The sequence below is a fragment of the Peromyscus maniculatus genome, chromosome 8 (assembly GCF_049852395.1).
Source record: "Peromyscus maniculatus bairdii isolate BWxNUB_F1_BW_parent chromosome 8, HU_Pman_BW_mat_3.1, whole genome shotgun sequence".
Classification (NCBI taxonomy): domain Eukaryota; kingdom Metazoa; phylum Chordata; class Mammalia; order Rodentia; family Cricetidae; genus Peromyscus; species Peromyscus maniculatus.
This window is the reverse complement of record NC_134859.1, coordinates 82,828,572-82,845,425: the sequence shown is the minus strand read 5'-3', so window position 1 is coordinate 82,845,425 and position 16,854 is coordinate 82,828,572. Positions and strand designations below refer to the sequence as shown.

The window sequence follows — 16,854 nt, the reverse complement described above, 5'->3', positions numbered from 1 at the left end:
GAACTTGGGTTTGAGGCTTTTTCTTCTCTTTATCTCAGGGTGGGCGATGGGAGGGAACCAGAGGGGATGGCGATGCCTCCGTCTTCCTCCGGAAGCAGCCCCTCTGACCACCTGTGTGCTTTGTAGATTGCTCCACCGGAAACACCTGACTCCAAAGTTCGGATGGTTATCATTACTGGACCCCCAGAGGCTCAGTTCAAGGTTTGGTCTACGTTGCTTTTCCAGGGTGGGTACAGGGGAGGGAACCTAACGTGCAGGGAAAGGCTGGGACAGCTTCTGGTTGCCGTCAGGTTCCTGTCACGGGTCCACAGCTGCGGAGCGCTTCAGAGCGCCGGCAAGCAGAATTTCTGTTCATTTCCACTCACTGCCTCACAGTCCACCCAGGACGGTGAGAAAGAAGGGCATCCGAGGTGTTTGCATTTGGTGCCGACACCCCCTCTTCTTGTGTCTCCACCGCTTCACTTGATCTGTGAGGAGAGAGACTACAGAGTAGCTAGTTGTTGCCGTTCATGGTTGTGATGGGTTAGTTCCTGCCACATCCCAGAACCTGTGAGTGGTACCTCCTTTGAAGTATTTAGTCACTTCTTCTTTAGGAGGGAGGTGGGAAGAGGTTAAGGCAGGGTCTCAGTATGTAACTCTAGCTGGCCCAGAACTAGTTCTGCAGACCAGGTTGGCTAGGAACTCATGGTGATCCTCCTGCCTCTGTGGTGCTGGGATATTGATTTACTCGTGGGTCGTAGTCTGACGGTCGGCCTCCAGCATTACAGATAACCAGGGAACCATTGGAAGTCACCCACCAGGGCTTTGCGACCACTCGCCTCCTCAGCTGGTTGGTCCTCGGTAGGGTTCTGGCCACTTGGATGCCAGAGGCTGGACTGGAGCCCGGGGGCACGTGCCTGCCTTCCACCTGGATACCCGGCCGCTCTAACCATGACCTCCTCTCCCTAGGCTCAGGGAAGAATCTATGGCAAACTGAAAGAAGAGAATTTCTTCGGTCCCAAGGAGGAAGTAAAGTTGGAGACCCACATACGGGTACCAGCTTCAGCGGCTGGCCGGGTCATCGGCAAAGGCGGCAAAACGGTGAGCTCTGAGGGCTGACAGCGCCAGGCCTCGCTCGCTAAAACCCCCCTTTCGTCCATTGTTTTCACTTTTACCCTCCTTTGTCCACTGACTTGACTCTAGTTCCCAGGCCCGGCGCCATTCACCCAACCCTCCCCCTCAGGGCCCACTCTGTCTCTTTTGTTTTTCTTTTTGTGGTGCTGAGTCTTGAACCCAGGACCTCATGCGCTGAACAAAAGCATTCCACCACGCGTTGCCCTCCTCCTCTTCCTGTGCATTTCATTGCCTGCTGCCCCGCCCCTAGGTGAACGAGCTGCAGAACCTGACGGCGGCCGAGGTGGTGGTGCCCAGAGACCAGACCCCGGATGAGAACGACCAAGTCATCGTTAAGATCATCGGGCATTTCTATGCCAGCCAGGTAGGTACCATCTCCCCCCACCTCCAGAGGGCCCAGGAGCCAGGGTCCTCTGGGGACTCCCCATACCTGCCTGCTCTGGGCTGGTTGGTCTGGTTCAGGTTGCAGGAGTGAGTGTGAGAATGTGGTCCTCTTTACACTCTTCAGTGCTTATCACCAAACACAAACCCGAGTGCAGTCTTCAGTACCCATGTGTTCGCAGAGAGAACCGGCTTCTGGAAATGGTCTTCTGAACGAAGTGTGCGGATGCACACAATTAATACGTTATCAGTTTCCAAGTATATTGTGTATGACATATAATGGTTGTGTATCTAGTATATACTCATCGTCGCCTCGGTTGTCCTGAACCCCGTCTGCACTGGATAGGAAGTTAGTATTCAACTTTGTCCATGGAGTGATAACAGTCAAACCCCTGGATTCTCTCCTGCTCCCAGTTCACCCTCTGCCTGCCATACAGATGAGGCTGCTCTTCCCCTCGGAGTAATCCTGCTTCCGCCTCCTTAAAGCTGGGCTTGCAGATACGTCACCGCACCTGGCTTTGTGTCGTCTGCAACTCTTCATCATCCCCTTCCCACTGTCACAGGGCGACTCTGAAGCCAGAAAGCAGTGCCAGTCTCAGGTTCAGATCTGGTTGACCTTGAGCAGGGGGAGGAAAAGGTGGACAAAGGGCCTCTCCTCAACCCTCAGCACGTCCCAGTGTACACATCTCCAGCTTACCAGTGTGCTGTGGCCCTTGGGGGCTGTTGGAGCAGGCAGGGCCAGAACTTTCAGCCCAACCCAAGACCCTCTCTGCTGAGGCACCTGGTACGGGTAGCTTGCTTTTAAGATCTTTGAGAAACAGTGACAGCCTCGGGAATGGTACCTAAGGGTTAGGATTATGCTGGACCTAGCCCTGTCTCACGGGCTTTGTCTATCATTAACTCAGTTAAGCCTCACAAGAACTGCATTATTCTAATGAGGGAAACGAGGCTGGTAAGGACGGTGGTGGATCCCCGCTCACACGGTTCCAGGTGCATTGCCGACACCATTTCAGCTGTTCACAAGAACAGTGGAAATCTATGTAAATAAAAAGCTTCAAAGGCCAGTGAGCTCTCTCCCTTCCTCCTTCCTTTCTCCCTTCCCTCCCTTGTGTGTCTGTGCTTGTGTCCGTGCGTGAGGATTCACTATGTAGCCTAGACTGGCCTCGAACTCTCAGGCCTTCATTTCACATGTTGACTGTGTGTATGGATTACCATACTTGGTCTGAACTCATAAATACTGAATACAGACCAGCTTCCTCTTCAACCAAGCCCTTGGTTTATGGAGAAGAGACAGCCAGGGAAACTTCCATGTGGATCCCACTTTGCAGTCCGTTTCCCTTCTAAAACTTTTTTTTTTTTTTTTGGTTTTTCGAGACAGGGTTTCTCTGCGTAGCTTTGCACCTTTCCTGGAACTCACTTGGTAGCCCAGGCTGGCCTCGAACTCACAGAGATCCGCCTGCCTCTGCCTCCCGAGTGCTGGGATTAAAGGCGTGCGCCACCATCGCCTGGCTAAAACTTTATTCTTATTCCTGGGAAAATTTGAGAAAAGATCTCGTTATGTGGCCCCGATGTAGAATTTCTACATACACCAGGCCTCTAATTCCCAGATCCATTGGCCTTTGCCTCCCAAGTGCAGGGATCAAAGGTGTGTACCACTACACCTAGTGGGGAGAAATTTATAGTTTTGTTTTTTAATGTGAATGGGTGTTTTGCCAGCGTGTGCGTGTGCGTGTGCGTGTGCGTGTGCGTGTGCGTGTGTGTGTGTGTGTGTGTGTGAACTACATTTACTCAGTGCCCTCAAAAGCCAGAAAAGGGCATCGGGTTGTCCTGGAAACTAGAGTTAACAGTTGTTGGCTTCCATGTAGGAACTGGGGTATGAACCCAGGTCCTCTGGAAAAGCCACCAGTGCTCCTGACTGCTACACCGTCCTTCTAGCCCCAGTGGAAGGACTTTAAGACTGAAAGTGGAAGCTGCTCTCGGGGGCTTCACCCATTTCATAGGGGACCTGTCCCACCACTGTAATATATGATGGGGACATCATGACGCTTACTTATGCCTAGGAGCTGCGGTTCCATTTCCGCCTCGGTAGCAGCATCTCCGAGTGTCACCCCACCCGCCCACCCCTCCCTGACTCAGGTCTTCCTTTATTCGGTAGAGGTGGTTGAGTGCCAGGTGCCCTTGCTTTCTGCTGCTGGTACGCAAAGCATCCCCATCGGCCTCATCCTTGCCTGTTTCTCCATGCAGATGGCGCAGCGGAAGATCCGAGACATCCTGGCTCAGGTGAAGCAGCAGCACCAGAAGGGGCAGTGCAACCAGGCCCAGGCACGGAGGAAGTGACCACCCCTTCCTGTCCCGTTGGCTCCAGATCAGCAGGCAGACCGCAGAACTGGAGGGCGGAGGGCCAGTGTGCTCTTCCCAGCAGGCCTGAGAATGAGTGGGAATCAGGGCTTTTGGGTCTGGCTGGAGATCAGGTTTGCCCACTGTCTTGAGCAAATGTCCCAGTGAGGAATCCTGATCTCTTGCCCCCAATTCAGTCAGGTGGCCACCATGGCCACCCTTGGAATGTCACCGCTGCAGATGTAGCTTGGGTTACTTTTAAACGTGGATTATTCTGAGGAAGTTCTCCAGCCTCCATCAGAAAGATGGGTAAGCCCCCAGTGGGGGAGAGAAATAAAATTTCCTTCAGGTTTTACTAAACCTCAAAGGATGGTTTGTTTCTTGACCCCAGAATCTTTCTAACCTGACTCCTTGGTTAACTTGATGAAAATTCCTCCTATTTTCAATGCCTTGACCCAATACCTTACTTAGCGCCTCCTGTATTCATTTACACTGTTTTAGCCTTGTTACTATGGGGTGATGTTGGGGGGCTGGAACACAACTCTGTTTACAATATTGACTGTGGAGAACACTTGTTATTAGTACTTCAATTCCGATCCTTCCTCAACCAGCCAGTGGTAACAAACAGCAAGATATAAAGAAGAAGGAGAGATGATAATTAAAATATATACTGATCCACGTTTAAAAGGAGTCCTTGAGCTGAGGATAGAGCTCAGTGGTCAGAGTACTTGCCTGGCATGTTCAAGGCCCTGGGTTCCATCCTTGGCATCACAAAAAGAAAAAAGATAGCACACCCTTGTGGGTGGGCTATTGCAGATCGCCATCTAGAAAAATTGGCACAACAGAAATTTCTCCTGCTCAGCTGGGACTTCCCCACCGAGATTCCCCCACTACATTTATGCCCATCTAACCCTGTGGGTCCTGCATGGTGCCCTGGTACACATGGGTGGTACCGCGTGCTCAGCAGGGTGAGGGCTGACCACTGTCCCTGATTCCTATCATTCTCAGGCGGATTTTATATTTTTTTAAAGTCTATTTTAATGATTGGATATATGAGCTCTGGGAAAGGGGGTGTGAGCTCCCTTTGATAAAGTCTCAGTTCCATGGAGGAGTCGAGTGGTCCAAAGGTACCCTCCCTCCAACCCATGTGCTCTTAGAAGGGCTGAGGCAGCATTGTGGTGTATTTCCCGCCATGGCACTGTTTCCTTGTGGTGGTGGGACCTACCACCCAACCCTGAGCTCCCGAGAAAGCTTAAAGGCCATCATCTGGCAAACTTAGTGAATTGGAGAATATTGTTTCTGTTATTATAGAGGAGTATTTAACTGACTGCATATGCCTCCATGAACTGCCATTGTCGTTAGGAAAGGCATGCCTGAAAGCAAACTTCAGAATACCAGCAGCATTGTACACAAAGGGTGAACACACTTAATTTATTAATTTACCAGGCTCCGTAAGATCCTGGTGGGAGTTTAGCCCTTCCGGAGGACAGTGGCCATCAGTTAAGCGAGGCTAGGCCTCCCTCCTAATACTGTACTGATTGTAATGCATTTTAGCCAGGTGATGCACTTTAGCTCCCCTGGACAATACTATCATGCGTGCTGGGAAGAAAGGAAGGCCTCTCTCTGCGTGTGGAAAAGCCCATGCACAGAGCTCCCCTCTTCCTGGCATTGCAAGGACAACAGTGACGAGCAACCATGATGTGGGCGGAGTCAGGCAGTGCTGTGCTAAGTGAACTACCTCAAGGTGTGAAGTTACCTCAGCAATGATTTCCTTTTGTTCCCTGAACCCTGGTTTTTCATTTTTTATTTTCTTTTTTTTTTTTCTGATTTTTTTTTTCTTTGCGGCTTGCTGATATTTTATATAAAAAAGAAAAGCAAAAGAGAAGCTGATAGTCTTGAATATTTTATTTTTTTAATGAAAAGAAAAAAATGAGAAAGTTATGTTTCATAATTTCTTACAACATGAGCCAGTAACTTTAGGAGCTCTGTGGAGAACAGGCCCTGTGGGGAAGGGTGGGGGCTGGGGGCTGGATCCAGGGGAGGAGGGGATAACCCCAAAGGTCCCCAGGCCTGGGACCTTACTGGGTTCTGATCTCTGACCTGGAAGTAGGATTTAAGATCTGGCAGAGCTTGGACCCTTGGGGAGCAAACAGCAGTGTCCACTAACCAGATGGCCCGTGGGCACCCTCCCCCCCCTGTGGTGAAACAGGACCTAGCTAGGTTTTCCTACCAGTGGTGCTGTTGTTATTTTAAGATATTGCCTCCGTTTTATCGAGGAGAGAAATAATAACTAAAAAATATAACCTTTTAAGAAAACCTGTATTTCTTAAAAATTATGGGAGCCAAGATTCCATTTATGGGAAAAAAGACAAGGCCACCCTCTCGCCCCGCGGGAGGCCCACCTGGTTTCTCAGTGCGGTGCTTTCCGTGTCTATTTTTTGGTTATTGTTTCGTTTCCATCCGACCTATTCTTAGTCTGTATCATTCATAAGACTGGAAGGCAGGCAGATCGTCAGTGAATGCCCTCCCCCATCTCCCGGTCTTCTTCAGGTTGATTTGGCTGATACTAAAAGTGAACCTGTTAGGTAGGACATTCTTGATAGAGGGTGGTGGGTAGCCAAGAGGGAAGGGGAAATGGTAACGATGACTGGGACAGGGTCTTAACTTTGGTATGCTCCTGTGACAGCCCCCATAGCCTCCAGACCATCTAGTCCAAAGAGAGAACAGAAGGGACAGTAACAGGCCTGTCCCAGACACAAAGAAAGGGTCCTCCCGACTTCCCAGCTGGCTCTACATGCTTTGTCCCTAAACAAAGCAGACAATGTTCAGACATCGGCCATTTAGTGATTTAAAGTGGATTTCTTGCAGCAAGCATGCTTTGATACACGGTTCAAGTGATCATTGGGGGGTGGGGGAATATCCCAGAGTACCTGAAATGAGATTGTTGGAGTGTTCCATTCCTTGGGGGCCTGCTCCCTTCACACCTTCAGCCCGAGCCCTCTTCCTTTGGTTGATTGAGCTCCCAGAAGAGATCAGAGAGTGTGGCAAGGGACCTGGAAACTTACGTGGACTGGGCCAAGTTCCACTGTGGCTGGACTTACCCAGCAGGAAGATTGTGAAAGTTGGCTTACTAGAAAGCAAGAATACGGATTAGGGGTCAGAGGTCAGCAGGCGGGAAGAGACGGTCCTGTCTTGAGTTGTCCTGTGACCCGAAGGCCAGATCTTAGGGCAGCTCCTTGCCCTTCTGGTCACCTGTTTTCCCCCCATCCTAGGTAAGAAAGCAAAACTATTACAAAAAGCACTTGGGAGATTTGGATGGTATTGAGAAAAGCAACTTTAAAAAAAAATGCTTCCTGCCCTAAGGTGTATATATATAGAAAGAGGTGTATGTGTGTGCGCCACACATATATTTTTATGAAAGGACCATCTCTTTAAGGATCTATTTTTTTTCAATTCTTTGAAACACATAAGAAGCCAAATGGTTTGATTCACTGACTGACTTTGAAGCTGTGCCCGCTGGTCACACCGTGGAGGCTCTAACCCCCTCTGGGGTCTGCTTGCCTTTGCTGTTTGGGCTCTGGCCTCAGTTGTTGGAGGGGGTGTCTAGGCAGAAGAGAGCCATAGCTGAGGACAGGAAAGTGCTGTGGCCCTTGACTCTTCTCTAGTCCTTTCTGCTTTCATTTTCTCCCCAAGCTCTCCACTTTTGGGGAAAACTCATGCCTCCCTGTTGGCCGAAGAGACCCCATGTAAAAACCCAGAGGACGCTGGGGCAGGATGCTCCAGTGGGTTCTGTGTGTCCATTTTCCTTTGTGCCAAAGACAGACAGACAGACAGAGGCTGAGAGGCTGTTCCTAAGACAAAAGCAATGGCCGGCCATCTTTCTACATCTCCTAGGCCTGTCTGCAAAGGGGAGGGGCCTGGAGACAGTGTCCGCTAAAGACAAGGACCCACTCTTCTTAAGCTCCTGGGGGGTTGGGAGTGGTGCTTGCCAAGGGCTAGGGAGCAGGAAAAAGGGGGTCCTTGGGTTCCCAGTTGCACTTTGGGGAAGGAGGGACATTTCAGGCTCCTGGTGGACAGCTCTCCTCCCCTGTCCCCACTGCAGAGACGGCACCGTGGGGTTCCCTTCAGGCCTGGCAGACTGGCAGTGAGGAGGGACCTCAGTTAGCTCTCAAGGGTGCCTTCCCCTCCTCCTTTCCCAGACACCCTCTGCCAAACTGGGAACCGTCAGTGCTCCTAACTACCTCAGCCCCAGAGGGCGCCAAGCCTCGCTGAGCCCCAGGAGGAGCTGGAGCCTTCAGGCACCTCTTCTCTTGGGGCAAGGTCTCCTTTTCTTTCCCGAAGTGTTCGTGGGGGGAGACCCTGGTGGCTTTGCCATTCAGACCACACAACTGTTTTGCCTGTTTGTTGAAAACCAATAGAAGGAAAACATTTCCGCCTGACAGGACATTGTAGAAAGATTGAAGAGAAAGCCTCATCAACGCCAGGGGATGTAAAAGCCATTTTCCTTCCAGATACTCGATGGTTTAGGTGCAGAATGTTTCTCTTGTATTCAGACATAGAGTGTAAACCAGCCGAAACTCCCTGTTTCCTTCCTTTGGGTACTTCTCGGTGAGGGTACAGGATACGGGAGAGATCACACGCCCAAGGGGTCTGTGGATGGGCTAAAGCCTCAGGCCTGCATGGTCTGACGGCACCATAGCTGATGACCTCAAACGGTTGAATCTGGACTGACAGAGGAGAGCGCTTGTTCTTCTTAACTAGCAGGAAGCTCCTGGAGCGCGTGTTTTTTGTGATCACAGATGATGAATGCTACGAGTATGAATGGATGAACTACCTCAGTCCTTACAGTAAGATTGGAAATAAGGGCAGGGACTCATGCATGAGGGCGTGAGTCCCAGCCGGAAGAGTTGAGGCTTAGGCCACAAAAGGTTTGTCGTGGGGATCGGGCAGGCCTGCCAGGATCCCCATTCATATCGGTCGGGTTGGCAGGGTTCGTCACCTCGTCCCGTCCCCCCTTTTCTGTTCCCCCACCCGAGCTTCCCCCCATCTCCCAGCTTGTCTTTCACCTGCAGGGGAGGAAAGGGGTGAGCTCTTCCCTTAGAGAGCTGGCCTGGAGCCCGGGCCCCCCCCTCCCCCCAGCTCCCGCGGCCCCAAGTCCTAGAACCAGGGCCTCTTCAACAGGGTTTCTTGAAGATTCTCTACCTCCACCGAGCCCCCTTCTCCAAGAGGGGGCAGTTGGCTCTGGGAGGAGAAGAGATGGAGCAGGATCCTGCCCTGGGGCCCGGCCCAGTCTATCAGGCTCGCTCAGGCCATCTTCTTCCTAGTGGGCGGATTCCAGTGGGTGACCTCGCCCCTCCCCACCCTCGAAAGGAAACTTCTAGAAGCCCCATTTCACTTTTGTTTTATCTACCTCTTAGGAAAACAATAGAGAGAAATTAGGTAGCGGCAACTCAACGTGCTTAGGTTAGGGGGGGAAAAAGGTTTCTTTTTCCAAAGGAAAAAAAATATTACCTTAAAAAATGCTTCCCAAAAAATATTAAAAAATTAAAAACCAAAAAAAAAAAATTTTTTTTTTTCTTTTAAAGGAGGGAGACAATTTCCAGTAACCAATGGATTAATTTCCTATCCGGTTTCTTTTTTCCCCCCATACATAAGTTTCACTTTCTGGCAGTCTTTTTCACTTAAGACAGTGTGATGGCTATGGACAGGTACGGTGTCCTCAGTGTGGCCTTGGCTTGTCACACCCCACCCCACGGCTGCCCGCGGGCCTCACCTGTGCTTCCTGTCACTCCGCAGGAAGGAACACTGGGTTGGGGTGTGTCTGCCCTGATTTGGTGTTTCCGCTTGGCAGGGGCTTGGGGGGGGCCACTGGTGACGACAGTTTTGTGTGGACCATTGCTAGTAAGAAAGCTCATTTGAAATGAATTGAAGCGATTATAAATTAACACAGTGAGTAAACATGGCTACCATTGGCGTCTCCCTTTAGAATCTTGATTCCGGTCCCCAAAACCAGTTAAGTCAAAAGAGCCCACTCCCCTAAGGCAGAATGGATGGATAGGCAGTCCTAGAACACGGCTTCCAGTGAGGAATTAATTTTTCTGGGTGGAAATCGGGGAGGGATTGAAGGATTGCTGCTTGTGACTGTTGTATTCTGTAATCACGACAACTTTGAAAACTGTACTTGACCGGAACTCTGCCAGCCGTCAAAACCCTGAATTTGTTTGTGCCCGCCTCCCCTCCTTGTCTGTTCTGGAAGCTGCGGGAGGTGGGTAACTGGCTCGGACGCGGCAAGTTTGTTCTTTGAATGGATGAGCACTCGGGGTCCTTCCCGGTGAATGTTGTTTCAGCCACAAAGCAATTTCATTCCACTGTTTCAGTCTCGAAATAAAAGGAAACGTCTATTGAAACCCGAGTGTGTGTGTGTCTGTGAAGGGGTACAGGAGTCTGGGAGGTGAGATGCTCAGCATGAGAGAGAGAGAGCATCCTTCGGTGTGCCTGAGGGGGCTCCCTGAGGACTGACTGGAGAGGAAGAGCCCCCATTGTTGGCCTGGCTGGAAGGAATCAGAGCCCAGGTTCCCTCTGCTCCCTTCCTGCCTTGAGGGGCAGCTGTGCTCGGCTCTGCCGTTGATGACCCGAAACAGCGGGTTAAAACACTTGGTTGTTTTGTCGTGAAATAGAAATAAAAGTAACTAATAAACTTAATTTGTCTAATGGGGGTAACTTTCTTCAAGCCCACTTTTTTTTTTCTTTGCTCTTTTGAGGTACAGTCTGACTGTGTAGCACAGGCTGGCCTTAAACTCTTAATCACCTGCTATAATCTTCAGCGCTGGTATGCCAGGTATATGAACAACATCCCACCCGGCCGGGCCTCAGCTTCTGATGGCTGAGGTCTGGAGAGGAGCGGAACACCCCCCCCCCCCATCGGCCACTTTCCTTTTACTTCAAACCTTGCCTGCGCTGCTTCCTGAAAGGTGTTTTCTCTTTGTTCTCTCTGGCTCTACCACCCTAGTTTGTCCCCGAGTCTTTGGCTCCTTCCCTTGGTTCTTACTACAGTTGCCTTTTCTGGCAAACCCCAACAGGAATGTTGCCATTCACATGGAGTTGGTTTCTACCGCCTGGGCTAGTTCCTGGACTCCTCCATCATCTACCACACCCATTCAGTGGTTGCATGCCATTCACCCATGGGAGGGACTTGAGGCCACTGGAGAAGGGGAGAGTCGGTGACCTTGACCTGGAAACCATGGAGTTTCCCTGGAAGCTGTGTTAAGCTGTTTCTGGGCCCCCTCTTTAAGATCTGCCAATTTGCTTCACACTGGAACGAGACACTTCCTGGCCGGTCTGTGGACCGTCCTGCAGAGGGCAGGAGATTTGTCCATTGAAGGCTACAGGAATGCAGCCTGTCCTCAGTCTTTTCTCCCTCTTTGAGACAAAAGTCCCACTGAGTAGTCCTGGAACCTATGTAGATCAGGCTGGTCTTGAGTTGGGATAGACCCTGCCTCTGCCTCTCAAGGGCTGGATTACAGTTGTGCCCCACCACACCTAAGCTTACAAAGTGAAAAATGGTACTCCCACTTTTGGAGGGCAGAGTTATCTCGTCAGCAACACAGTGGTTCTCAACCTGTGGGTGGAGACCTTTTGGGGGGGTCGAGCTACACTTCCACAGGGGTCACCTAAAGCCATCAGAAAATATTTACATTATAGTTCATAACAGTAGCAGAATTACAGTTGTGAGGTAGTAATGAAGGTAGATTTGTGGTTGGGGGTCACCGCACCATGAGGAGCTATATTAAAGGGTCCCAGCAGGAGGAAGGGTGAAAACCGTTGCTTTAATACACCATAGAAAATCCACTGACCCAAAGAAACCATATGAATAAGTATTCCAAGAAAGGTTGACGGGGGTGGGGGGGTGGGGGGGGTGGCGGCAGCAGCGGCGGCGGCCCACGCCTTTAACCGCAGCACTTGGGAGGCAGAGGCAGGCGGATCTCTGAGTTCGAGGCCAGCCTGGACTACAGAGTGAGTTCCAAGAAAGGCACAAAGCTACACGGAGAAACCCTGTCTCGAAATCCCCCCTCCCTCCCAAAAAAAGTTGCTAGTGGCACATGCCTTTTAGTTCCAGCACTCAGGAGGCAGAGACAGGTAGATCTTTGCAAGTTCCAGGCCAGCCTGGTCTACAAAGTGAATTCCAGTGAGACCATGCCTAAAAAAAAAAAAAAAAAAAAAAAAAAAGAAAAGAAAGAAAAGAAAAGAAAGCAAAACCCCTAGATCTATTTACTGTGTGTGTAGAATGTGTTACCTGCATGTATGTATGTACACTGCATGTGACTGGCACCCGCGGAGGTAAGTAGAAGGTGTTGCATCCTCTTGAACTAGAATTAAGGATGTTGTGAGCCACTATGTGGATGCTGGGAATCAAACCCGGGTCCTCTGGAAGAGCAACAAATGTTCTAAACCACTGGGCCATCTCTTTAGCTCCCAAGATGCACATGTGCACCCATGCCCATGAATACAAATGCTCTGTAGAGGCCAGGAGCTTTGGGTCTGCTGGGCCTAGAATTGCAGGCAACTATGAGCTGCCTAATGTGGGTGCTGGGAACTGAACTCGGGTCTTTTGGAAGAGTACAGGTTCTTAACCTCTGAACCACCTTGGCAACTACTACTACTGCTACTACTACTGATTATTATTATTATTATCATCATCATCATCGAGACAGGGTCTCTCTACATAGCCCTGGCTGTCCTAGAACTCAATATGTAGACCAGGCTGGCCTCAAACTCACAGAAACTCTCCTGCCTCTGCCTCTGAGGCTGGAATTAAAAGAGCGTACCACCACTCCCAGCCTAGCCTAACTTACTATTTTTTTTTTTTTATTTAAAATTTTTTTTTTTTTTTTAAGCCGGGCAGTGGTGGCACACACCTTGAATCCCAGCACTCGGGAGGCAGAGCCAGGCGGATTTCTGTGAGTTCAAGGCCAGCCTGGGCTACCAAGTGAGTTCCAGGAAAGGCGCAAAGCTACACAGAGAAACCCTGTCTCGAAAAAAAACCAAAAAAAAAAATTCTTTTTAGTGACTGATTTTTTTTTTTTTAAAGATTTATTTATTTATTATATATACAGTATTCTGCCTGCATGTGTCCCTGCAGGCCAGAAGAGGGCACAAGATCTCATTGCAAGTGGTTGTGAGCCACCATGTGGTTGCTGGGAATTGAACTCAGGACCTCTGGAAGAGCAGTTGGTGCTCTTAACCACTGAGCCATCTCTCCAGCCCCCCCTTTTTTTTAAAAAAAAAAAACATTTTAATAAAAATTACACCCTGGGTGTTTGCACACGTCTTTATTCCCAGCACTGCAGAGGCAGAAGCAGGCTGATCACTGAATTTGAGGCCAGCCTTGTGCATAGAACAAGTTCCAGGAGCCAGGACTACACAGGGGAAACTCTTTTTTTCAAAAAGTCTAGCAATTTATGTCCTTTCCGAGGTTTGGTTCCCCGTGCATGAGCAGCTTAGAGCCTCATGGGGGAGGGACAGCCATGGAAACCTTTTGAGTGGCCCTCGGTGCCAATGTAGAGAGAGCTGTGCAGAGAGTGAGTAACCACTCGGAGCACATGGGTTGGAAGGACTGGCAGTGGACAGACAGAAAAGCGGTTCAGGCAGGAGGAGAGGCTTCTTCCGTCTAGTTTAGCACAGGGCTGGGCAGGAGGAGAAGATAAGCATCCATGTTGAATGGAAAGTACACAGGGACCAGAGAGGGGGCTGCTGTGGAGGGAAATTGTGGCAGAGGAGGTGCTGTGGAACGATCTTTGTACACTGTAAACATGTATTGCTCTTATTGTTAATAAAAAGCTGATTGACCAATGGCTAGGCAGGATTTGGGGGGCAGAGAGGATGCTGGGGAGAGGGGGTGGAGTCAGAGGAGTCACCAGCGGGACAAGGACAAGAAACAGGAGGTGCAGGATGAAAGAGAGGTAATGCCACGTGGCAGAATGTAGATGAATAGAAATGGGTTAATTTAAGTTGTAAGAGCTAGTTAGTAATAAGCCTGAGCTATCGGCTGATCATTTATAATTAATATTAAGTTTCTATGTGGGAGCAGCTGCCAAGACACAGAGAAACTCTGCCTACAAGGAGGATTGTTTAGGGCCTTGACAGCCTGGTGTTCTAGGCTGTTGGGTCTTAATGGGATACTTGTAGGTGGTACTGGAGTTGGGTTCATAAAGAGGCATTAACAGGAGTCAGTGGAGACTTGAACCCGGAACACAGGTTCAGTACGATTTTCAGAGGCAGGAGATGAAGGAGACCAAAGGTAGTTCCGGGCATGGAACATGTTGAGACTTCATAGACTGGCCATCCTTCAGAAGTTTCCTGCCTCAGAAAACAAGTTTATGAGCTAGGCTGCTAGCTGAGTTTTGAACACACAGGTGGGAAGACCCATGATTAGAATTTAGATATCATTTAAACAGTAGGCACCTGGAGTTCCCATAGCTCTCCGAGTGCTATTTATCTGCATTAGTTACTGGGTTTTTGTTTGTTTGTTTGTTTTTTGTTTTTTTTCTGTAAGGAGACATCATGACCAAGGCAACTTTAAAAAGCATGTAATTTTGGTACTTGCTTACTGTTTTACAGTGTTAGTCTAGCAGACAGGCATGGTACTGGAGCAGTAGCTGAGAGCTTTACATCCTGATCTGGGAGGCAGTGGTGTATGTGTGTGTGTGTGTGTGTGTGTGTTTGTGTGTGTGTGTGTGTGTGTGTGTGTGTGTGTGTGTGTGTGTGTGCCGAGTGAGAGACAAAGAATAAGAAGCATGGGAGAAATGTGAGGAAGTGAGTGGGTGAAAGAGTGAGGGAAAAGTGAATAATGTAGAAGTATGTGTGTGTGTGAGTGAGTGTGAGAGAGAGCTGTGTGAAGGGGCTGCTGCCACGTAGAGGACCTGTGCCCAGGAACTGTGTAAAGTGCAGTGTGGGGAGAGAGCTGTGTAATGAGATGCTTGCTTAGCTGTGGCTGGGTAGATATTTGTAACTGTGGAGACAAGAAGATGAAGCTGTATAGAAAAGAAATGTAGAAGAGAAATGTATGCAAAAGAAAGATGTGTAGCCATGTGAAAAATGTATGTATGTAAAGATATGTAGCTGTGTGCAGCAGTGTGGAGATATGTAGCTGTGTGGAGATATGTAGCAGAGATCATTCTTAAGATGAAGTAAAAGAGAAAGTTAACGTCAGAAAGTGTGTGTGTTTTCTTATTTTACCAAATAGATAGAAACTTATTTCTAAATACCCTCAGATAACAAGAATCCCTCGCTGCCCGGAGGCATTCCTTTTATTACCCTAAGGTACCACGGTCCGAGATATTCTGGTGCCTGAACAGGGAACAGTAAAAGGATAATCAGAAAATTACCTGAGGGAGAAGAGGTCATCCTCTCGGAGGTAAAGCCCCAGGTGGCATCTTCTGGGAGTGTCCGAGAGAGAGACACTCGAATGGTCGGCCTCAGGTGGCCCTCACTGGAGGATGCTGCAGACCCCAGACCCCTTGGTGATGGTACATACGAAGAGACCGTCCTCTAACCGTCGCCATGAAGAGACTCACTCCTCTGGAGCCACAGTCTCACTGACTAGTGATTGGCAGTGAAGTGAGGGTGAGTCATCGTAGTTTTTTTTTTTCGTTTTCTTGAGGTCCTTTCCTTAGTGTTGGTTTTTCCCTCAGAATGAGTCAAACAGATTTGTTTGTACTCCCTCACATTGTGGTACATGGCTTATTTTCTTTTCCCCGTTCTGGCGTTCAAACCTAGGGCTTTGGGCATGCTAGGCACACGTCTATCACTGACCTCCGTTTCCCAAAAAGGATCGATCGACCTACCTACCTATCTACCTACCTACCTGTCTGTCTGTCTGTCTGTCTATCTTTTGAGGCAGTGTTGCTCTGTTTTGTAGCTCTGGTGCCCTTACCTGCTGACCCATCTAAACCAGCTCCTGTCAATGTTCTTCCTAAGACAGCTTTGATTACAACACAGAATGTCGACACAAAATATTTTCATTCCGTATGTTCAGCCATTGTTACTAATTAGCATAGTAAAGGTGAATTCTAGAAAGGAAGCTGGATGTGGTGGTACTCACCTTTAGTCCCTGCACTCTGGAGTCAGAGACACGTGGATCTCTGAGTTCGAGGCCAGCCTGGTTTACATGGTGAGTTCCACGATAGCAAGAGCTACACAGAGAACTCTTGTGTTGGGGTGGGGGTTGAGGGGGGGAGAAAAGAAAACAGGGTTGGTCTCTGGCTCTCCTGGAACCCACATAAAAGTAGAAAGGGGATGGAGAGATTGTTCAGTGGTTAATAGGTGTACTGCTCTTGCAGAGGACCTGAGTTCAGTTCTCTCGGCCATCCAGGGGCTCTGACGCCCTCTTCTGACCTACACAGGCATTGCATGCACATAGTACCCAGTACATAGTATACATGCAGGTAAAACATCTGTACACATAAAATAAAAACAAATAAAAAAATTAATCCTTTTGTTTTTATTTAGGAGAGAACTAACTACACAAAGTTGTCCTCTGACTTTCATACATTAGTGATGGCGTGTATATGTGTGTGTACCCCTCTCATGCACATACACACAATTTATAAAATAAGTTATAGTGCTCGCTTCGGCAGCACATATACTAAAATCAGAATGATACAGAGAAGATTAGCATGGCTCCTGAGCAAGGATGACATGCAAATTCATGAAGCAATCTGTATTTTTCAAAAATAGAAAATAAATTATAAAAAAATTATACATTTTTTGTTGTGATGGTGGTTGTTTTTTTTTTTTTTGTTTGTTTGTTTGTTTTGTTTTTTTCCTTCTTTGGTTTTTCAAGACAGGGTTTTTCTGTGTAATAGCTCTGGCTGTCCTGGAACTTACTCTGTAGACCAAGCTAGCCTCAAACTTAAAGAGATCCTCCCGAGTGCTGGGATTAAAGGCACGAGCCACTACAGCCAGCATAACAGAAAAAGGTACATTTGTAGACTTAAAACGTTTCTATATTTAGAAAACAGCAAT

At 48.9% G+C, this 16,854-nt stretch overlaps 1 protein-coding gene and 1 non-coding gene across 4 annotated transcripts in view; both read left to right on the top strand.

Annotated features, from left to right (window-relative positions):
* Positions 1-4,191, top strand: part of Igf2bp1 (insulin like growth factor 2 mRNA binding protein 1) — a 43,674-nt gene extending 39,483 nt beyond the window's left edge. For all 3 annotated transcript variants that reach the window (XM_006971914.3, XM_016007883.3, XM_076543210.1), the window contains 4 exons: positions 127-201; positions 949-1,080; positions 1,364-1,477; positions 3,739-4,191. In XM_006971914.3, the coding sequence (XP_006971976.1) occupies positions 127-201; positions 949-1,080; positions 1,364-1,477; positions 3,739-3,831 (414 nt within the window). In that variant the 3' untranslated portion in view covers positions 3,832-4,191. The remainder of the gene's footprint in view (positions 1-126; positions 202-948; positions 1,081-1,363; positions 1,478-3,738) is intronic.
* Positions 4,192-16,450: 12,259 nt separating this feature from the next.
* On the top strand, positions 16,451-16,557 carry LOC121831843 (U6 spliceosomal RNA). The gene has a single exon (XR_006075447.1). It is a non-coding gene; the product is annotated as a U6 spliceosomal RNA (small nuclear RNA).
* Positions 16,558-16,854: the final 297 nt, after the last annotated feature.